This window comes from Scatophagus argus, chromosome 1 (genome assembly GCF_020382885.2).
Source record: "Scatophagus argus isolate fScaArg1 chromosome 1, fScaArg1.pri, whole genome shotgun sequence".
Classification (NCBI taxonomy): Eukaryota; Metazoa; Chordata; class Actinopteri; family Scatophagidae; genus Scatophagus; species Scatophagus argus.
The window spans coordinates 2,914,754-2,938,688 of NC_058493.1; the positions used below are offsets into that span (position 1 = coordinate 2,914,754).

A 23,935-nucleotide genomic window follows, 5' to 3' on the forward strand; every position below is an offset into this window, starting at 1 on the left:
GGGCACTGGGGCTGTGACCTCCTAAACTGGAAGAATGGCTCCAGCACATTCCAAGTACAACATCAGTGACCTCTGTCCAGAAGAGTGCTGTGCTAGGAACAGGTAAGGTACTGTGCAGAACCCTCAAACTCCCAGGCCTCTGGCAGAGGACCCCAGCTTGGGGAAGACACATACACACTCCAGAGGGGATGAGGGACGGATTATATATGTTACCACTTTGATGTAATGCAGTTGTAAGAGATGAATGATTTAAAATTTTGTAACTGTTTCAATGTGTACCAAATTAACATAGCTAGGATGAGGTCATGAGTGAATGATGAGATCACACAGGGTACAAGCCACAATGTCGGTCCACTGGTCAGGGAAACAGACCGACTAAATGGGGGTGGTATGTCAGGTCTCTGGATTATATCCAATAACACAGTCAGTATGCACACCTCTACTTGTGTTTCATATTGTTCTGTGAGTACCCTGGGTCTATATAGTTCCACACAAAAATAAAGAATGTTGCAACCAATCAAGCTGACATCAAGTCTGGGTCATGATGCCACCTGTCATACTGACCAACCTCTGCTTCCACAACTAGTAAATCAAGTCCAATAAAGGTGGAAAATACTGATTGTGCAAAACATTTGGCACCACTTTATTCATCATTTTTAACTTAACAGAAACTAGATCACATTTTGCCAAGAATTTCAGTGCAGATATAAAAAAAAACATGCATACTAAATATACTGTGACATAAGTCTTTGTGTCTGATTCGCCACACAAAAAGAGAGCAGAACAGCATCATGAGCTTGCGGTGGTGAGCCGACAGGCTTAAAGTAAAAACTGATATATATTTTTTTTTTTTACATGTTACCCTCTCAAAACATCACTCAAATGGGAAATCCCAAGGATGATCCCTTTAATGCTAGCCTAGCATTAAATCACAAATGTCCAACAACACATGGTCACTAACTTGCTTGAAAAGGTTTTCTAACTAAGGAGACACACACCAACACTCACACACAACATCACCTAGAGAGAGATTAGCTGCTTTCACACAAAAAAAACACAACAAAACCAGAGGGTAGGGGCACTGGGAGGACTGCTCCACAACACAGGAGATATAAAGAAAGTTAAAGGCCAGACTCATTGTGAGCTGATTTTGCAAAAATCCAGTGGTTATGCAAGTTCTAGAAAAATAGATTCTCTTTTGGCTTGTAATAATTCTGATGGAATCTTGAAATATGTTCAGTGGCAGTCTTTCTAGTGCCCCCTGTTGGCAGCACAGACAACATATGGGGGTTAAAAAAAAAACAAAACAAAAAAAAAAACCTCCTAGTATTCAATGTCAAACACAAGTTCAAAGATGAATTTGGAAGCATCAGAGAAGCGCAGAAGACAAGGACTGGACGATGAACTGTGACGCCACATCAACATGCTAGGGCAAACAGGAAGAGATCTAGAAAACAAAAACAAAAAGAAAAACACAACAGGGAGACAAACTAGGTTAAACAGCAATGGAACACAGACAGGACAGAGAAAAGAAACCAAGAATGATCATCACTGTGTAGGCTAGATTACAGTCTGAACAGTAAGTGTCAGGGACAGAGTGAGGACAGGAACTGAGGTGGATGACAACAACAGCAGCGACACACACATATGACAGCCTAAATAAAATGGCAGCACAGGATCAGTGATGGGTCAGACCAGGCCTCCAGAGTCCTGGAAATCTAAAAACAGCTAATCATATATAAAGACTGGAGTGTGTTTTGCCCTAATCAATTATAAATGAACATTCCATACTGCATGCTACTTCAAATGACTGAATGTCAATAGATTTGTAAAATGTACCATACCAGTAGTTCTGCATGTTTTATCCCATTTATCATAAATTATATAACATCACAGCTGACCTTTGTGCAAATAATGTTGTTGTGCTTTAGAATTCTAGATGAGATTTTGCTACCATTGAAGGCAATCAACAGTTTCCGTTCATTTCAGTGAGTGACAGATTCGATTGAGTGATTGATTTCTGTCACATCTACACTGCTGTAGCTTAGTAAGTTAGTGCCGCAACGGGCGAATATTTTCACTACTGACTAATCAGATGATTATTTTCACAATAAATCAATTAATGTATTACTTGATTAGCCTACAATCAAGTATTTTGTAAAATGTCAGAAAAAATATGTGAAGATTTCTCATCACAATTTCTCAGAAAACTAAATGTATTCTTCACATTTTTTCTTTTGTCCAACAAACAGTCCAAAACCCAAAGAGTCTTCATTTAGTATCATAAATGACAAAGAAAAGCAGAAAATCCTGACATTTAAGAAAAAGGAATCAGCAAACATTGAACATTTTTGCCTGAAAACTGACTGAAATGATTAACTCTGTCAGGTATATAGTCTGCATTGCTTCACTGCAGCCCTGACCAAGACTACTACAGACTTGCTGTTCACTCTGATGGCTTAGACCATTTGTTCTATAGCTTCTCGTTTGATATTCACACCATAAAAGAAATGAATGGAAACCAATAGCTGCCTGCAACAGAGAGTAAAATACATCTTAAATGTACTGAAAATGGTCAGTAGAAATGAAAAGTATACATGATTTGTAGTTAATAGATATTACTTTTACTATACTATTGTCCTTCCATTTAAACATGGATGTTCCTATCAAATTCCATGTGAAAATTCATATGGTATGTGTATACATGCATGTGTATGCACACACACACACAACATACACAGACACGTACAACCCTGAAAAATATGTATTAATCCACTGCTGAAAACAGTCCCCATCAAATGCACTATTTCCTCCTCTTTGAGTTGCTAACACTGTGGCAGGAAATTACTGAACTAATGTTTACATCTTCAGTATGAACCTTTGGCTTGGGGCTGAGAGCCACGGAAAAACAACAAAGAATTTAGAAAGTGTTGAGCGACCAACATACTGTTACTTTTGGGCTCTTCATTGAATGTTTTTTTTTTTTTTACTTGGGCCCTTAAAATAAGTCTCTTTCTATTTAAGACATGTTTAAACAAGGCCTAACACAAAGAGACATAACAGGATCTGTAACTTCTCATGTCTGATGTGAGCAAAACAAGCAGTAGGTTCCTATAAAGATGTGATGCTCAAACCACATTGAGATAAAAACTGAGAGTGAATTTAGGTGATCCTCACTGAGTTCATAAAAAGCCCTCAAATGGCTGATACCTTGTAAATAGCAGTGGTAAAGCCAGCCATTTTCCTTGTTTCGCTTACAGTTGTAATATTTCACTTCAACACATAACAAAGATAGCAGCTTAACAGTAAATGCATCAATATAACACCTATTTATCTGATTGACAGTGATTGACATTATGCTGCCTGCTGACAACCACAGACAGTAGAGTTCATTATTCTAATAAATAATAATATTCTAATCCTGCAGTAGTTTGTCAGTAGTCCAGTTCACTTGAATAATGATTCACAAGTCAGCCATAACCCTACCACTATTAAAAACAGACACAGAATCCAACAGCGGTCACTGTCAAATCACAACAAAGCTGGATCAGCAATGACTGTCCCTGATACATTATCAGAATTTTTTGTGCAATAGCAAGAAAGCATTGGTATACAATATACCAAAAAACTTCCAGCACTAACAGAACATGAAGTAAAAGTGACAATATTACACCAAGCATGGTGACCTTCATGTCAACTGCTTTGACATGAGTGTAGCAGTGAGAGATTCTCTGGGCATCATGCTCTTATCACATATGGTTTTATGTCTGACTCAATATTTGGACTTGGACCTGGAATCAGACAGAAAAGACAGGACCAACAACTGAGATGGACTTTTAGAATAAACTATGCTCCCTGTAGTTTTGGAAAATGAGCGATTTATTCAGAGGAAGGCATGTTTAACACAGAGGAGGTCTATGAAGTCTGTAGCAGCACTGACACACACACACACACACGCACACAGAGTCCATGCCACATGACACGCAGTTTACATCTCCAAAAGGAAACAATGCTTAACAGGCAAGGAGAGGACACACACCACGAGATCAAATGGAGTTGTTGGACTTTACATTTTGTTTTTCAAAATAATTTCAATTCAGATAAATAATTTAGGCAATAAATAGTTCCCCGACACACAGGGGAAGTATAAAACCTATATAAAAATAGAAAAGGCATAATAGTTTAAATATACATCTCAACAATTGTCTCACTTCCTAGTTCTATAAAAAAAAAAAACATTCTTGCAAGCAACCTACAGGTTTTACTTGAGCAATTTGACATTTATATGAATTCTCCAATCACAAAAGATATTCAGTGAGAGACAGAGTAGTGTAGCCCTCTATAGATTAGCTAGCCGCTAGCTAGCAGGACAATAGCTGAGGGATGTTGATGATTTCTTACAAAACACTTGGATTCAAGGTAGAAACTAACTAAAACCAAAGAATGTATTTATACAAAGAATTACATCTGCATTAGACAGACTCTTTGATTTTAAGATGAGTGGAACAAGTCTGTGATGTTAGTTTTTATTGCCAAATTTCACAGTATTGCTCGCTACAGCTGACAGTTGGTCTTCGCAGCCACATCAGCCCGACCTGTCACTCAAAGTGCAGAAGCACAGGAGGAGCACCGCCAAAACATGCTGTGTTTTAGTCCTTGGGAAAAGTCAGAACTACTTCACTACATGCAATTTTAACTGCATTAAAAACGTGTCTTACTAACCTCCAGATAAAGAAAAATACAATAAAAGCAATGCTCTGCATGCAAATACTCATGTAAAATCAGTTCTAGCCAGTGTTTGTTTACAAAACGACCCGAATGCACAGCCACCCACCTGAGGGAACCTGGCAAATGTGAGTCATGCAAACGCTGCTACACCCAAACAATAAGTCAGATTTAAGCATGTGTGTCATTAACAACAGCTCTTCACTCCCTCTGTCAACAGGAAATGTTTCGCGAACGCAGAATAAGGACAAAGAATATTCTAAATGCCATGTGAAGGTTTTGGTGGAGCTCCTCCTTCATCTTACCTTAAACCTTACAATTAATTTAGGTGGATATCACATACATTGTCTCCATTTTGAGAGATAGTACAGACAAAATATTATTAGGGAAAGTCACACATTTTGGTTTGTGAAAAATGTACGAGCAGTAATGATTTCTGTTTCCAAATCAAAAGTGGCTCTGTCTTTTCCAGCTGCTGAGTGATTTATGCCTGGTCTGGGTGGTGCAGGGGAAGGTGAACAGGAAATAAAAACAGATGGATTTGGCACCTGACTGTGCAATGTGCAACACATCCTAACAATCAACTCATATGTGTATAATATACCACAGCAAACATTTCAACTTAAATGAAAATACACCTGTTTCTCTTATTTGTGAAAAGGAAAAACAAAGTGCGTAAACCACAACATAACACAAGAAGAATCCAGTCTAGCGTGAAAAATCTTGCATGTAGCTTCATGTGTCTCTTTACCTGGACATGTAATGACCAGGTGAGGCAGCGCAGCAGACATTACCCTGTAATGCACAGACAAGTTTCTGAGAGGACCAGTCTTAGTTGCTTATTCATACTCCACTTACCATAACTCCACCCTGCCTAACTAAGTCTGCGGTGCCTCAGCACCCTCAGTACGGCTTGCTGTCATTCTTTGAGCGCTTCAGCTGCACCTTCAGCCTCTTCATACCGATCTGGAAACCATTCATTGACTGGATGGCTGCCTGTGATGAGACGGGGTTGTCATAGCTCACAAAACCTGAAGAAGGAAAACAAATACTCAGAAAGGCAACAAAAGACAACAAGAATTAATAAAGCCAATCCCCACGTTATGTACAAGAGCTTGAAATTCTGTCAAACAATGACCAAGATAATGGACAAATTCCACAAACGTTTAACTCATCACCAACTACTGCATTAAAGGATAGGTTGACTTTTTTTTGAGAATCTACATGTACATTGAAATGTTAAACTTGCTGTTCTAAATCCTCCTGTCCACACATGCCCATCGGAGCCTTCTTAAAGTCATTTCAGTAAAAGTGATGGGAACAAAATCCAGTCTTCTTTCTGTGCAAAAATACATTTTAAATTTCAGCTGGCACAAATACATTATATGGCTTTAGCAATTTGAGTTAATCAATGCTATGTCTCAAATGTCAAACGTCTAATTGACATTTTTTTGTGTAAAATTTCCTTTTCCACCACTCAACGCAATAAGACTGTCAACGATTGCATGACACCCACTTGGTTTGTCTCTCTGATGAAGTCTCATATTAGCTTCTGATGTACTTTGTAACAAACTAGAGAGAGAATGAGGACGCAGGATTCTGTCACCCATCCTTTACACTGAAAGCAAGACAGGAGAGGATCCTTATACATGCATGTCCACAGGGCAGATGATTACATCAATCAGACACTGTTGGAGAATACATCTAAGCAACTGACTATTGTTTTAGAACAGATCTGAAACCTTTAATACAGCTGTAAGTCCATGAGTATCAGCAGCAAAATTTAGTTAAAATATTAAAGTACAAGCACAGGTTGTTTGAACATTTACTGAAATAAAAGAGGGGAAACATATTTCTACATAGTGTGAAGGATATTAATAGCTGTAAAGTAACTAAATCTATCAAACAAGTGCCATGGAGTAGAAAGTAAAACACTTCTCTGTAAAATGTCATGAAGTGGAAGTGGGAATACTCAAGAAAATTCCAAGTGCTGTAAGTGCTTAAAATGCACAGTACAGTACTTAAATAAATTCAATACTTAAATAAATGTACTCAGTTACATTTGCACCATCCCTCATGTGATCCTAACGACTCACATGATGGGAGTGGGACAAGTCATACCTTGGCTCATGTGACCTTAACGACTCATATGATGGTACAAAGTGTCAATGACCCTCAAGACCACCCCCAAGCTGACAACACACTAGAGGTTAAATAGCTCGATCTCCCCTCCCTTTGCATGATTGGATCTTAACAAGGTTTCAAGTAGAGCCTCAACATGCAACAAGAAGAAAGGGCAGTGAGACAAAACATGCAATTTATTGAAAGCAACAACTGAAACAGGCTGTTTTACAGCTGATCAAAAGTTTAAGACCACATGCCTTTAAAAGGCCAAATCTGTGCAAAAATGTGAATACATTGTCATGTTCTGTCAGGTAGTCACACTGTCATGACCTGCTGATGGCAAAGGCAAAAAAACTTTACTTTGCTGAATGGGGTTGGGTTGTTGACGCAGTAAGACAGTCATTTGGATATTATGAAATGATCCTGAGCGTTATGGAACAAAAAAGTCAAGTGGAAGACCCAAAAAAAATTTCACCACCACTGAGCCGGAGGATCCAATTGGCCGTCCATCAAGACACTGGACGATCCTTGACCCAAGGCCATTACTGGTGCCGACTGCAGCCCCAAAACCATCAGACAGCACCTGAGACTGAAGGGCTTCAGGACTTTGCAAGAGAGCACCAAACATGGGACACTGAAAGGTGGAAAAAAGTTGTATTCTCTGATGAGAAAAAAATTTAACCTTGATGGTCCTGATGGTTTCCAACGTTATTGGCATGACAAGCAGACCCCACCTAAGATGTTTTCCATGCACCACAGTGGAGGGGGCACCATAATGGTCTGAGGTGCTTTTTCCTTCAGTGAAACAATGGAGCTTCAGGAAGGTGCAGGGGTGTCAAACGGCATCTGGCTATGTCCAGATGCTGCAGAGGGCATCCCTCATGACTGAGGGCCCTCGTCTGTGTGGTAACGACTGGGTTTTTCAACAGGACAACGCTACAGTACACAATGCCTGCAGGACAAGGGACTTCTTCCAGGAGAATAAAATCACTCTTTTGGACCATCCTGCCTATTCCCCTGATCTAAAGCCAGTTGAAAACCTTTGGGGATGGATGGCAAGGGAAGTTTACAAAAACGGACAACAGTTCCAGGCAGCAGATGTCCTTCGTGCGGCTGTCTTCACCACTTGGAGAAATGTTCCCACTCACTTCACTTCATGTGATCAACAGTAACGGTGGAGCTACTCATTACTGAGTTCATGTTTGGAACTTTGATTTCTGTTTTGGGGGGTTTATGGGTTATATGCAGTGCACGGGAGATATGATCCTAAACTTTGGATCAGCTATAAAACAGCCTGTTTCAGTTTAAGTGTTGTTTTCAATAAATTGCATGCTCAAAAAATGTTTTGTCTCACACAATTTCTTCTTGTTGCATATTGAAGCTCTACTTGGAACCTTGTTAAGATCCAACCATGCCAAATTTTTGCCATTTTTCAAGTGGTCTTAAACTTTTGTGCCGCTGAACTTCTCCGCCCACCTATGCATCATGCACTTTGCTTGGCACCAAAAGGTAAAACAGGTAAAGCCAATTTTAAGAAAATATGAAATTTTCAGGGTTGTACGTGCTGGTTTGTGGCTCTGCTATGAAAATGAAACTTTAAACCTTCTGACAGTAATTTCAATCATAGGATCACAAGTGGACTCATTTAAATACTTTACTGGTCATAAGAAGGCTTCAATGCAGTAGTTTTTATGAACTCACCAAAACATTTGCTGAGGTTTGTCTGTTTGTCAATAAACACTTTAGCAGAGATGACATTTCCAAAGGGCATAAACATCTGGAGCAGGTCCTGGTCTCCAAACTCCTGCGGCAGGTGGTAGATGAACAAGTTGGCACCTTCTGGACCTGCCAAATAGAGAGTCCCTTTTAACAACCATACAAACATTAAACACAGTGATATTTCAACAATTTATAACCAACTAAATATTTTTGAAAATATGGTCATGTTCAAATTATATTCTCAACATATGCACCAACAGCTGTATCATATGGACCCACCCAGGGCTCATGCGGCATTAAAATAAGCACTGATGAGTACTAAACTGAGAAAACAAACCAAACCAGCAGCTTGGCAAACCAAACAGGTTTACATTTATATCTTTCATGATCATATGAACCCTGGGGGGGCTCCATGGCATTGTAAGACATGAACTATGAAAAAACAAAAAAAGAGATTAAACATTAACACACAAACAAGGACAAGCCTTCTGTTATGGACTTGAACTTGTTTTAAAGTGGAGCTGTTCAAATGATTATTGGAGGCCATGTCAGAGAGAAGGCGGGGGAGTCTTACCGGTGCTGCGACTGTCGCTGGCTGACGCAGCAGATTTAAAACAAGACAGAATCCTTAGCAGAAGGTGAGATAAAGACACAGCACGCACACACATCTCTACCAGCCTGCCCACAACAGTACTTTAAACCATGTAACAAAATACTGTGGAAAGTTCTCATCACTCAAAACTATTAGGGTAACACTAAGCATCTAACTAACATTTTAGTTCCTATTTGGTCAGCTGGAATCCAAATAGGCTGAGCTGGAGTAAAGGAAGAAATAGTTTAAAGCATGCTCATACAGTGGTTTAACTGCAAAAACCTGCTCTCTTTAGAGCCCTTTTAAGTGGAAACGGACAACTTTTCAACATTTTTCCCCTCACAGCATTTTACAAGTGGCGTTATTGTTGGCGCCACTGTCACAAAAAAACACAGAAATGGACTCAGATGTTTGTTTCTTATGTTTCTGTTTGGTAGTTTCTGATATGGGTTCTCCCTGCTAGCATTAGTTGGCAGTGGCATTAGCATTATGGCTACCGCTAGCAGTCTGGCTACAGTCCAAATCAACAACCCTAGGAATCAACTCAAAGTCAGTTTTGAGCCCTCGACCAGAGAAAATGAACCCTGTCCATGTTTTGGTTGCACAATAACAGATGAACAAGCTTTCATTTTTCCTTGAGAAATTCTGCTCAGTGGCAGACAGAACAGTATAGTGAAACAAAGGCTTATAGGGAACGAATTTAGGCAAGGATGGTGTCACTTTTCTGTGGTCATTACACTGTGCAATCAATATTTTACTTTACATTAGTAAGTTTAAGCAAAAAAGATCTTTCTTTCCAGTTTAATGTCTCAAATCATTTCATGTGTAGTATTTACCACCCCACAAGTCATTTCTACTCCCAGCCAACACAACCCACCTTCCTTTTGGCTGCCTGCTGCTGAGACGCTTTGCTGGGACAGCAGGCTCTGGGTGTATAGGCTGGGGAGGGCGGCAGCAGCGTACTGCTGAATGCCTGAGTAGGCCTGGCTCAGTGCCTCCATGGTGTTTCCTGAGCCGTTAGACAGGCCTCCAGAGCTGAGGCTGCCATTCAGTGCTGCCATGCCTGCAAAAAGTGACATGAGACTGAAGGCAAGTCCTAATCATTCAAAACGATTACTGTTAGTTGTTTTCAGCATAACAGTTCAGCTTGCATGTTAGACAGATATTACACAATAACTGAGATTTAATCGCATTACATCCGCCAGCTCTTCAGGACAAAGCTTTATGTCAAGCATTTTGCCTCAGGATAATCTAGTCAGTGAAAATGTTCACTCTGACAAGGAGCACAGGTAGAGGTGAGGGTTTCGTACCTGCCAGAGATCCCATGTTGAGGCCAGCTCCAGAACCAGCAGCCAGAGACTGCAGGGCCCCCAAGGAAGCCATGGGGTTTACCGATGAGTTGCTGCTGGAGGTGGGGGAGGAGCCTGTTTGGGGAAGAGTTACTATCAATGTTATAACACAAATGGATAATATCAGACAAATCTGTGTTACAGTAAGAACAGCAAAGTCAACATTTGGACTTTGCAAAAACTGACATTTTTGAAAAAGGTTCATGTGGACGAGGGAACTATGTCACTAGCACTGATGTATTTCTCTTTCTCTACTTTCTCTCTCTTTTTTTTTTTTTTTTTACCTGAGCTTGTTAGTGCACTTAATGGACTGCTAGATGTTGTCATGGCACTGGAGCCTGTGGCAGTGGCCTGTGTGGCAGTTGCTGCTGCTGCTAGAGCAGCTAGGTTCTGCATGGCATTAAGACCTGACAGACAGACAGACACAGACACTTAAGTTTAAGACTTCGCCCACCACTTCTTCTGACCATTATTTTACATAAAAACAATATATGTGAGGCAGGACATTGAAAACTTAAAAACATGCTAAATGTTTTGTGAAATAAACTTATTTTCATATTCATATTTTCTGATTTTTTTATTGCTTGAAGGGGTGGTTATGCCCTAATACATGTGTGGAGGGAATCTTTAACTTAAATAATATTTATTTTATGCATTGCATGTGTGAATACCTGAAACAGGGTGCAGGTTGTTGAGCGCATTCCCCGTTGAGGCTGACTGCTGCAGCAACTGTAAGTAGAGCTAAAGCCAGGACGAGAGATGAAAAACAACATCCTGAAGTGGAATTAACAGCACAGTTTACACTGGTGAAATTGCTTTGTCAATAGATTAATCATTACATTTTGCATGAACACACACTCACTGCTAGGTATTGTGGCCCCAGGCTGTTGAGCCCAGTAAGATTTCCCCACATAGAAGCAGCACTGAGCTGCTGCATCTGCTGCTGTAGCTGTTGGGCCATTCGCTTCTGCTCCTTGTCCTTCTGAGTGTCTGCAAACTTCACAACGATGGGCGATGAACACCCCTAAAAAGAGAAACCGGAAATCCTTGTACTCATATAATTCAGGATTAGAACATTATTCGACCTGCAAATAATGTGCAAGTGTAATAACTAAAATTACTCTAAAAAAGCTCTGCAGCTTCAGATGATGCTAACATGTTTGTCTTTGTAATAATTCAATTGTGACCACAATATAATCCACCCAGTCTGGGATCAAGGTCAATTTTACAGCTTCACATATTGTTTTAGTGCGGAGTAGAAGTTCACCTCCATGGTCTGGGATTGATGCATGGACTTGATTGCGGACTGGGCCATTTGTCTAGCTGTGAATGTCACAAATGCACAACCTGAAAGTGAGAAATACAATGTATCACGACTCATACAGACTCCTCAAAAGAAAATTCCACAATGTCAACATCTCAGTGTCGTACATACGTACGGACACCACACTGTTTCTTACATGGGCATCATGGCAGTTAAAGGGAGAACACCTAAAGTTGACAGTCCAGATAAACACAAAGCAGAGGATCTGACCATGAAGCACTTCATTCTCAAGGAGGCCAAAGACAATGTACCTGCCTGCAAAGTGTCATTTATGGTCATTTTTTGGTTGGTTTTATGGTTGTTATTTTTTTTTCATACTTTTCATTTTATTAACATTATTTGCACTTCACTTATTTCTCAAACATGACTCTCTGTGAAAAAGAGACTACCTTGTTTATTTACCATTTATGCATATACTGTATATTCAAGATGTGTGTGATTTACAAGTCCTTTACATGTTGCTACATTCATTACTACTACACATTTAAATTACATACTGGCAGTGAAATTTCATGGTCCTCCTAGTAAAAACTTAATAATACTTAATACTTAAGTTCCTCTGATTAATGAACATACTTCTAAAAAATGAAATGCAGACCAGAAAAGAATTTCAGTTACCAATTAATTACAAATCAATTTCACTATTTAATCCATTGTCTGTCAGTGTATGTGTTTGTTTGCGTGTGTGTGTGTGTGTGTGTGTGTGTGTGTGTGTTTGTGTTAAAGAGCAGAATATGGCTCACCACGGCTGAGTCCGTCGGGGCCTCGAAGTATCCGGCATTCCTCTATCTGTCCGTATGGTGAGAACATCAGTCGGATGTCGTTCTCGTTACATTTCTTAGAGATCATTCCAATAAACAGCTTCCTGTCCTCCACTGCTGTATTCAACACAACACAATATCAAAGACACCTGCTCTGTGTCAAGGTAAATGCTGCAGTGTAACATTCAGCATGCACATATGTTTAATGATGGCTCTTTTGCAACCTATGTTAGCGAAAAACATCAGGTAGATTTAGGACATTATTTCAGATAGAGCGCCAGAAAATGCTTACCATTGTTTTTCTCACTGTCAGCGGGCTTCATCTGGATTGGGTGGTGCATCTGAGCAATGCAAGGGATACTATATTAGTATTCATAAAGATGAAATATGCACATGGGAGTTGGAGATGTATTTTGGTAATATTATCAGTACTACTAGTTTCAGAAGTGAGCATCATGGCTGGAGTATAGCAGAGACTATCATGATATGAAGAAGGCCTGTGGGACACTGTTCAAAAGATTCTCTCTACGCTACTTGCATACAGAAATACACAGACCTACATACACATCGTTAGATGTTAGATATCAGACCGCACAAGTTTTGGAGTTTTATGGACACTTCCTTTCTGTTAAATAACTCATTAATCATGTCTCAGTCCATATAGACAATAATTCAAGAAACAGTCAGCAAAAACACGTCTGTCATAAAAGACTCCTCCTTAAGAGTAAAGGAAGTGACTGACCTTATGTGAACTGAATGACAAATTCCTCACAAAAAGTATAGACAATGCAACGCTCAAAACAACAAACAAAGCAAATTATACAATGAAGAATAGTTCTACCATGATTGCAATGCTGGGTTCAGACAACACAACATTTTTGTCTGTTAAGATGGTCACTGTGTCAGATTGGGTGATTACAGAGTTATAAACTGCTGCTTTGAGGAAAAAGTCCAGAATTCCCTCACAACTAGAAAAAAATTAACTAAATTTCAGTACTTGGAAACACAAGAGTATCTCACAGCTTCAACATATTGAACTAAACTCGGTGTTGATGCATTTCAAAGGACTGGTTCACAAGCACAGAATAGGCCATACTATCCAGATCATTAGACAATGATTCCCAACCAAAATCTGGAAAACACATCCTTGCTCTGCTGCATCAAATGTTACTGTCCCTTTCACTATTTTTTGTAGACTATAGGCTAAAACTTAGAAAAACAAAAATATAGTAATTAGAAGAAGAAACAGCGTTTAGAGGATTGACTCAGGAAATAAACTATGAATTAGTGTTTCTAGAGGAAATCCACCCACAAGTAAGACCAGGCTTGATATATAAACATAGTATACATCTAAGGTTGTGAAATGTGAATAAACTCTCACAGCTGTTAAAATGAGGGAGTGAGCTGCTCCAGAGTTTCTACTGGTTTGCAGAACATGAAACTATTGAAATTTCAGTTCACTAGAGGGAAAAACAGGTCCAAATAGAAAACAATGTTCCACCTCAGCATTTCTGTGTGATCTGATGTGGGACTGACAGTCATTAAGTCTTCAATTTGCACCTTTCTGGTGATGTCCGATGAAGCTTTCACTGAAGGTCAACCTGAAGTGACCATATTAAGGACACATCACAGACCACGAAGACTATCTCTTGACACTTTCCAATTGGAGCAGGTCTAGACCAAACTCTTTTAGTTAATTTTATTTAATTTTTTCAGGTCTAGACCAAGCAAGCACTCAGGTCTACACCTGCTCTAATTGGAAAGTGTCATGAGACAACTTCTGTTGTGATTTGGTGTTATATAAATAAATTGAATTGAACTGAAGTGAATTAATAATAATGAGGAGAAGGAAGAAGAAGATCAAATAATGCTGAAGCTGCAGAGAGGACGTCAAGTGTTTCCATATAAACCGGATGGAGACTATGACTTACCCCTGGCAGAATCTTCATGTTGTGCAGAGCATTCTGTGCTTCCAAGGCTGATTTGCGAGTATAGTATGTTATAAAACAGCAGCCTGCCAGGGAATGAAAAAGACACCTGTGTCACATTCATACCAGATAATACATAGGATATATAGAAGCTATGCTATGGGTAGTTTCTTTGTGGCTACAAAATTATTCTCATTACGTGTCTTACAGTTTTTATTACAGTCTTACAGACTGACCTTTGCTCTGTGGTGGATTCTGGCTGCGATCTCGAAGAACATTGATCTCGTAGACTGCTCCATATGGTTCAAATAGCTCACGAAGCTGTTCCTCAGACCAGGACCGTGGAATCTGGCCCACAAACATCTTAATGGCATCAACATCTGGTTGGTCGGGGTGGTCTAAAGACCCATTCATCTTCTTCCCACTACAAAGGCAAACAGGAGAACATTAGATGGATATTAGAAACAAATATGTTAACTATAAATACGCAGAACTGCAACAATTCAACCAAAGCATGCTAGCTAAAATTTGCGAGTTAGCTAATTTAAAAAAAAATAATAATAATAATAAAAAAAAAAAACAGGGGAAGAAGGAGGAATAGACAGTGAACTGATATTATATTTAAATTCCAGGCATGTCATCTAATCAAACAAGATTATTTGACTACTGTCAATGAAAATGCTGTCCAAAAAGTGAAGTAACGCAAGACATCAGTTGCTGTTTGTTTTAAGAAGAACCAAAGTGTGGTGAAATAATTGCTCAGCAATACAAATTTCTTAGATTAGAAAATATCTAATAAAATATCTCTTTAAAGTAAGAAAAAAAAAGAGACACAAATCCTATTTTAGGCAAATTATAGAGGAAAATACACAACAAATAAAGTAAAGCTTTTGCAGAGTTGAGTTAATTATGTGTACTTTATGTGTGTGTGTGTGTGTGTGCACATTTACATATAGAACAAAAGAAGAGTAAGGGCGCACACACACTCTGTCTGTGGGGCACAGGCTCATACACCTTTTATAATCATCTATGTTAATATATTTTGAAATGACACTGTCAATCTGTACATTTATAGTGACTGAAAATGTATTCGTTGGTCAAATATATCAAAATACTTTCTCACTGTTATAATATGAAACTCTTTCAGGTTATATGTGTATACCTATATATATATATGCATGTGTCTGTGTCCATGTGTGTGTATACACAAAGAAAGAGAAAGCCAGAAAGAAAATTCTTTGTTATATCTAACAGGTTAAAAACAGTTATAAACTTTATCTCGGAATATTTTAATATATTTTCAGTGTTAAAAGTATGTACCGGTAACGCAATTCAAGGCTCCATCGGGCCATTGAAACTGAGGTGAAGTACAGGCTTTACAGTAGAGCTGTACCAGGGGACAATTCAGTATGTACAACAAACAATACACTATGCTCGATAACAAGATCAAGTATCACAACGACTGTGATCAAAGGCCTCAATAATGATATGAACAATAACATGCTGCGATATTACTTTAGGGATGACATTTGGTGTTTGCAAAGGAAAGTTACCCAAAAGATTATTTGGGGAATGAAAAAACTGATAATACGGTTGAATAAAGTGGGAGAGGCCTTCATTGTTAATTTTAGTTTGTTATTGCAGCATATCTAGCATTGTAATTTCTTGCACAAATTATATTCCAAGAAAAGAGTGTAAATTGGAAAGAAAATCTATCAAAAAACAACCTTTAAGGAGGGTACCACAACTTCTCTTAGTACAATGGAGTGCTGACTACATATTTAGTGGATTTCATGCTGACACTTGAGTGGACAGAGATTAAACTTGAATGTTGGCAAGAGTAAGCAATACTGATATTACATAAAAATAGTTTTGATATCAACACATTCAATATTCCACTGAAAAGTGTGAAAAGTGGAACGCACCTTTGGAGACAAACAGTGTCTAGAGTGGGTTCAACAGAACGCTGAACCCTTCATCTTTTAGTCTTTCGCTAATGATGAATTAATTTTGAGAATCAACCACACTTCACACTGAATGTAAACAACAACATGGATGAGCATGACAAAAATATAAAATACATCACATTCACACCCACAAATGATACTAAATCACACAGGACAAGCCTAGAAAATCATATACTACATACAAAGCTGTCCGTCCAAAGGGAGTTACTTACACAGGACTAGAATTCAAAGAACAATGGTCCACCATCATCTCAGGGAGAAAATCCAGTTTAAAAGAAGCCATGATGGCAAATTCTGTTTCTTTTTCTTTCTTCTTCTTTTTTCTTCTCTAAGACAATGAAGCTAAACTGAAAGTGATCAGATGGTTGCAGTAAACTCCAGATTGTACTCTTGTTGTCAAGTCCCTGGTGTTAGGTATAATAAGGCAGCCAAGGTTGCACAAAAGGCAGAAAAAAACAGTGTGCAGCAACAAACCAATCCACATGGAGATCCCATCCACTGGAACACAAATACAGCATACAAAAGCTGGCTGAGGAACCACTTTTGTTTAAGAGGGAAGAGAAGCACAAATGACAGACACAAAGTGACAAGCCTTCAGGTTGGCTTTCCAGGTTCTGGGACTGGGACTAACCACTGCATGGAGATCGAGGAGACAGAGGGCTGCTGGGATCACTGGGGACAGAAGAGAGTAATGGCAGTTTGGGGTCCCACAATCAAAGTGCTGATGATCCATGGCCTTTGTGAACATTTCTCCTAGGCCAGCAGATCTGGCTGCAGCGTCAGATAAACAGGGTGTCAGATTGATGGTGATAAGGCCCAGTGGGCAGAGGGAATGAAAGAGGGAGTGAATAGTATTCCCCAGCCAGTAGCTAATCCCTGGACTAGCCACACCAGGGGCTAACAATTAGGTTCCGGCCTGAGGGGGGCTGTGTTTACCCTGTTGTCCTACAGGCTGCACTCGCTTGTGTGTGAGTTGTGTGTGTAAAAACAGAAGGGAGCCAATGTCGAATGACACTGGCTTTGCTCTTTGTGCACCCCACAATGCACACACAAACTCAAATGCATGCACACACACAACCACACCCACACCTATGAAATGAGGTAAACTATGGGATGTATGTACTGGACTGTAGTTGTTGGCTAGACTCAACATAAGTCCTGACTGCTTTTTATTTCCATGTGAATAGATTCATTTTTGTTACACACATTTGTAGGTACTAACTGTGCAACATGCACTCAAATTATTCTCAGGGAAGCATAATTACACACACATATCTGTGAAATAACCATAACCTGTATAACAAATAACAGACACAGCCATGATGTCACCCACTGACTTGCGGATTACCATTTTGAAGTATTGAGGTTTATACATGATTTTCTGAACTCAAAGTGATCATATTTGGATGAATTGCTACACCTCTGTCCTGATTTGAAATAACTGAGATCCCAAGGAGACGTGGCAACTTGTCATTTACAAGATAGCCACGTCTGAATGAATACCCTGCTTTATAGTCTATTTTCTTCTAAATGGGACCATAATTTACAAAATGAAGACCACGCTGTGCTGAAGAAGACCTGAGACTTTTGACTGAGTCGACAAACTTATTAGGAAACCGTTTACTGGGATAATGAGAGGTAGGGTCATTTTCTCATATACTTGCATACAATCAAACGGCTTTTTGAAACCAGTGGAGTCACCCCAGCAGGCCATTAGAAAGAACCCAATACGCTTTCAATTTTCAGACCCAGAGCTCCTTCCGTTATTATACTTTCAACAAAAATGACAAAGCTAACAAAATAACAAGTACGAAAGCTGTAAATCAAGGTCAGACTGAAAAACAGGGCCTATTGCTTCAAAAGGAGGGTCTTGGATAACTAAGATAGAAAAAAAATGGTCTATTGAATGAGTCATAATGACTAATTTTTTTGAAGAACAGCAAAAATTCAAGGGTGTGCATGCAGTGAGAGGAGATTCAAAAGTAAGCGTCATATAAATGTTTTGTATGCATCATCAACCAAGTTTTAGCTTTCTGGTGAAAAGGGGTTATTTCACTTATATTTTTGCAAATGTGTGCTATGGAAAAAGCTAAGGGCAGTTGATGTTCACACATAACCATGGATGTACGTGATCTGAAGTATGTGGACTGCCTTTGTGATGAACATCAAAGCAGGTTTATGGATGTTTTTCTTCAGTGCACCAAACCTACCATCACCGGTAAAAGTGTGATCTGCTGATTCCAGCTGTGTGACTGACTGTGACACACACAGTATTCTTTGTGTTCTCACCTGACTGAGCTTTGACCATGACAAAGCAGTATGACCCGTGTCCAACATTAACTTTTTGACTCACTGGCCAAGTTGACTGGTAGATGAAAAATCCATGTGTCAAGCATATTTTTACTGACCAAAATGTACATTTTATTGGGTATGATTTTGTAATTTAATTACTGAAAATGTTGCAGTAAAAAACACAGAGGTACACGGGAACTTGCTGCACAGCACATTCGACAATTTTTAAAATCCACCTATTTGGAAATGAGTGAGATGTTCTGATGATTTTAGCATCTAATTCATATAAAATACTGTACTGAGAGAGCTGACAGTTGTGACCTATGTATTTAAAAAAATATATATATATTTTGAAACAACCTGTGTGGCCATCTGAGCACTGATTTCTGAGTTTACAAAGCACACTTGAATGCACCACAAAGCCTCCCTTTCCTTGTATAAATGTATCAAACTCAACACATACACAGCATGCAGAAACATTGTGCCTGTTAGTGACACCAAAAGGCAGTAGAGACATTTGACCACTTTAGTACAAACATATATCCACCAGTGTGACAGAGCTTTGCAAAATGTACTCAGCAAATGGAAAATCTACTCACTTTAGGCGCTGAATAGGGTGTCGCACCCTAAGCATGACTCAGTATTAATCAGTAACATAATACTACTACTACTACCAAGAACAACGATAATAATAATAATAATAGTACCATCAGTGCATATATATTTTTGTTTATTGTTGTGTTTAAACACACTGTACTTTAAGCATTCACTCTTTTGTTTAGATTTTTTAATGTCTGGACTGACTAATCGATGGTGGAAGATAGATAAATGGCTGCATGGTGTGCAGTGGGTTACTGGATGTTGATGGATTTTCTATAACCCCCTGCTGTCCCTCAAGCATCTGAGAACAGAGTAGGCGAAGGCTCCTTACCCCCCTAGAGCCAAGTTGGAGACTTCAGAATTAGGGTGGGGGAGTGTGGGCTGTCCAGTCTGCTCTGGAGACACATACAGGGTTTCGGGGTCCAGGCTATCCATCCAGGGCCTTGCACTACTTCTACTAGCACACGCAGACACGGGACCCACAACACACCAAGACCAGACACACAAAAAACATGGACAATTAAATACACAACAAAAATACACACAAAAATATTTACACACTTAACAGAGACTCTCAACACATGAATCAGTAGCCCAAACTCAGTGGAACACAAACCAGTGGTAATGAGTCCTTCAAAAACAGGAACACACAGTGACACCAAAGATTGATAAAGAACTACTACTAAGATCATCCATTTGTGGTACCACAAAGATTAGGAATGAAAGCAAAAGCAGATGACCAAAGTGATACTGAACATCTTAATGTAGTGAGAAAGTTGTGCTCTATAACAGCCAAGCTAAAAGGATCACAGTAGACCATGAGATGCAACCAAAATGAAAAAACTGGCATCAAAATAAAAGCTAAAACTAAAGAGAGGAGCCTACTCAAGTAGCAAATAACCAAAAAACTTCAAACTCTATTTTCTCACGCCCCATCCACCAAGTATCTACACAAGTAACTGACCCCAAACTAGTAAATGACTGCCATTAGCAGCATTCCATGCATTCCAGGCAGGAAAAGAAACTTTGATTTCACATTTGTTTCTGCATTTCTCAGCTGAAGATTTTTGTGGTTGAAACTGCATTGTAATATAATTTGAACTCATACATTTATCTATACAGGCCCAAATCACTTTTTTAATGTGGAAAAAGAAATCTCAAACCAAGAATTGTAATGCTGAGGAAAAGGTTTCAGGATCAACTCTGACTTTGACCTCATGGGACGTCTAAAATGATGTGCCTGAACAGGTGAATTCGGTGCTCAAGTAATTCAGTGTTAAATGTTAAATAAATATTAAAGACAACACTGAAATATCCCAAGACAAGTTCAAGGATTTCCCTATGTGGCCTTCAATCACATGCTGGCTCCGTATACAGGTGCGCAGTCATCAAAACTTTGAGAAGCCCTGTTACACACTACCAAGACCTGACATGTTCTGAGACCCTGAAATGATCACCAGTACTAATTTTTGCTGTTGCTTGAGGGGTGTTGGATCAAAGTGACAGTGCAGCTGACCAAGTAACAAGATACATGCACATGCCCAACACCCCCACCCAAACAGGACATGGATACTAGTGATCGCATGACGACAAACTGCTATGGAATGGGTACATGACCCTCAAGAGCATGCAGTCGTCCCCTATTGGCCCTACAGTCTAAAACATTTACTGCTGTTTTTCAGTTTGAAGAAAGGACCAGTGTCTCACTGCCACTGGCCATTTTAGGAACTCCATGCTGTCCTAATTTATGTTGTAGAAAAAACAGGCCTAAACCTCAACTCAACAACTCCATATCAAATTTTATATGAAGTAAAGGAAATGCTACACTGACTGACCTCTGCTGCACGTTTCGATCGCACCATAATAACAACTGACGTCACTCATGTGATAGAGCTGCAATAATGGGAGGAAAACTGGCTAATATTTCATTTTTAAGGACTCCATATACAGATATATATATGGAGTCTAGGACAGTGGACAAGGTTTAGAGTCACAGGGTCATGTGACATTTATTGCCATTTATGCTCAATACCAAACAAATGCAGATCATCATGTAGTGTTCCTCCAGCTATAGCGATATACCTTCCAAATAACTATATACCATATTTGGATATACCTTCCAAATAACTGCAGAGAATTTTACACGTTTTTAAAAAAAGTTAAAATAACTAACACCAATAATAATAAGCTGTGTTAGTGTGAGTACGATGCAATTGGTTCCCACCAGAAAGTAAAATCCAGGAAGAACAGTTTCACAGAGATAATTTCCTCTGTCCTATCATTTGTGTGACAAACATCAGAATTAGCACAATGCTACAGGACATTCGAGGTTGTACTACCTTGATAGGTCAACAGCAGAGTATTATCAAATGGTGTTGGACTGCACTGTTGCAGTAGCTGACCCAGCAGCAACCTCACTGTTCTGATATTGTGATCACATAGAAATGATTGAAGAGGGCACATTCTTGAAACAATGACCTCATTGGTCTGAGCAGAGTCTATACTGACTAATTTCTCTTCTTCAGCAAGTATTCTGACATAGAATTGTACTGTTTCGATGATAAAAACTTAAATCTAAACTTAACCTTCTTGTTTAGTTTACTTTTGTGAAATAGCACTTCTATTTTGACACAAAAGGATTCTGACCTTTCATATTTAGAAGCAGCAAAATAAAGTATTCAACAAGAAGCATCCATTCTTATGTCCACATTTTGCTGTAAATACATTAATTTCCCTCCGTTTTGAACGTTAGGTCCATCTTTACACATTTCACTTTTATGTACTACAGTCTGTCTATTATATATGATCAAGTTGATTATTATCTATGATTGACAATTCCATTATTTATTTTCACTTTCAATTATATTTACCGGTACCTTAATTATCAATTTCTAAAATGCTTTACAAACTTTATCTTTGAATTTTGTACTGTATGCTGCCACAGATCAGACTGTGCACAAACACAGCAGAGAGACTGTACAAAACAAAATAACAGAAAAGCAAAGAATGGACTCAACTTCAATAAGTTAATGAGTCACAAACCATGGTAACAACAACTGTGTCCACGCTGTGGTCAGCACTTAACACAATGTACTCTTTAACTTCAACTTCCGTTGTTATTTTGTGTATTTTGCAGTGTGTTCCTCTATTTGGTTGTGTTTCTGTGAATTTGCACAACATTCGTGTATTTGGTTCTGTTTCGTGAATTTGCAGCACTTTTGTGTATCTAACTGTATTTAGTGAATGTTTTCTTAAGGTACTTGTGTTTCTTAGCTCTCTCAGCTACCAAATTTTCATTATTTCAACAAGGTTTCTGCAGCTTGCATTTCAAAATACTTCTTATTTCTACTCTAAGTACGTACTGAAGCTGCCCTTACAAAGTACATACTGTTGCATGCAGCATGCATAAAAATGGAACTTCCTTTTTCATCACAACATTGCACCCTAAACATTGACCTTCATGCTCATACATTCATGCCTGTCCATAGTTTAAAAGAAAAAAAATAGTAAGTGAAAACACAAAATAAGGGATTTGGTATGCAGCCAGTGTCATTTATCTGTGAACTCTCTTAGTTCATGTGAGATGATGTATCTTCCATTGAGCAGAGAATTTTGGGTCACCATAGCCAGAAAAGCCTGCTGACTTGCAAACTGTAAAACGCAACTGCATGCAGAGGGACATCCTGGTGTTTTGTTTTTGCTGTTGTTGTTTTTTTTAATGCATACTGCATACTTTAACATACCATGGACCAAATCGTTTGACGGCATACTAAGCAGTATGGTACTATAGGTATAGGACCGCAGCATATGATGACAGATCCTTACTGAGGGCGGAGTAACAGCGGTGACTTCCGCGTTCAGTGACATCACGTGCATGTCCTCTTTTCGGATCTCTCTCTCTCTCTCTCTCTCTATGTATATGTGTATATATATATGGATATAGCGTTAACTACAAACCTTTCGAAAGCGTAGCAAAGCACCATACTGTTACTAGTTAACGGCACACAAAACATACATCATAGCTTGTTTACGTAAACCAAACCAACTCTAACATGACGTAATTTCATCAACACATTACTGTCAACACATGAATCATATTGTCAAACTGCCGTCCATACCATAAAAGTAACGTCAGATTCGACATAAAGCCCTGACAACCACTTGGGCTAGCTTAATGACAAAGCTAATAAGTACTTAGAAAGCTACAGCACCTTAGATATGTTATGATGATGTTAGCTAGCTGGAATAGCGTTTGATAACTTAAAATGACCAACTTACCCGTTTTTCTACGCCACTGTTGATTTGTCTTGTGCTTAAAACAAAATGTCGTTTTAGGTGATTGCTTTCAATATAACGTTACTTATACAGTACTTTTGTAAACAAGCTAACGACTACATAGGTGAATTAGTTGTGGTCTGTCACTTTAGAGATTTAGCTAGCAGTCACTGTGTAAAATGGCAGTCTCTCCTGCCGAACCGTTACCACTCGACAGCTGCAAGGGGGTGTGGGCTGGGGGACACTGGTGAGAGCCAACCGTTTATGTGACATTTGATT

The 23,935-nt window shown here is 39.0% G+C and overlaps 1 protein-coding gene across 7 annotated transcripts; it reads right to left on the bottom strand.

Moving 5' to 3' along the window:
- Positions 1-613: 613 nt before the first annotated feature.
- celf1 (cugbp, Elav-like family member 1) lies at positions 614-23,875 on the bottom strand. 7 transcript variants are annotated; one of them, XM_046392227.1, is made up of 15 exons: positions 23,660-23,874; positions 19,713-19,838; positions 14,759-14,946; positions 14,526-14,608; positions 12,887-12,935; positions 12,577-12,711; positions 11,777-11,856; positions 11,372-11,533; positions 11,181-11,250; positions 10,794-10,916; positions 10,471-10,584; positions 10,038-10,223; positions 8,551-8,694; positions 5,584-5,756; positions 614-1,447 (listed from the first exon to the last, which is right to left on the bottom strand). In XM_046392227.1, exons 2-14 carry the CDS (start codon positions 19,814-19,816, stop codon positions 5,629-5,631), a joined length of 1,566 nt encoding a protein of 521 aa, XP_046248183.1. In that variant the 5' UTR covers positions 19,817-19,838; positions 23,660-23,874; the 3' UTR covers positions 614-1,447; positions 5,584-5,628. The 7 variants fall into 7 exon arrangements, with proteins under 7 accessions (XP_046248183.1, XP_046248260.1, XP_046248101.1 ...); XM_046392304.1 differs by having other exon boundaries at positions 614-5,756; positions 12,577-12,708; positions 23,660-23,875; XM_046392145.1 differs by having other exon boundaries at positions 614-5,756; positions 19,713-19,835.
- Between the last annotated feature and the right edge of the window lie 60 nt (positions 23,876-23,935).

Excerpts from the sequence above, each read along its gene's own strand:
- celf1 (XM_046392145.1), bottom strand. The coding sequence starts at position 19,816 with ATGGATAGCCTGGACCCCGAAACCCTGTATGTGTCTCCAGAGCAGACT. Across the intron at positions 14,947-19,712 it reads TCCAACTTGGCTCTAGGGGG|TGGGAAGAAGATGAATGGGT; the intron begins GTAAGGAGCCTT and ends TTGCCTTTGTAG. Across the intron at positions 10,917-11,180 it reads CAACCTGCACCCTGTTTCAG|GTCTTAATGCCATGCAGAAC; the intron begins GTATTCACACAT and ends TCTGTCTGTCAG.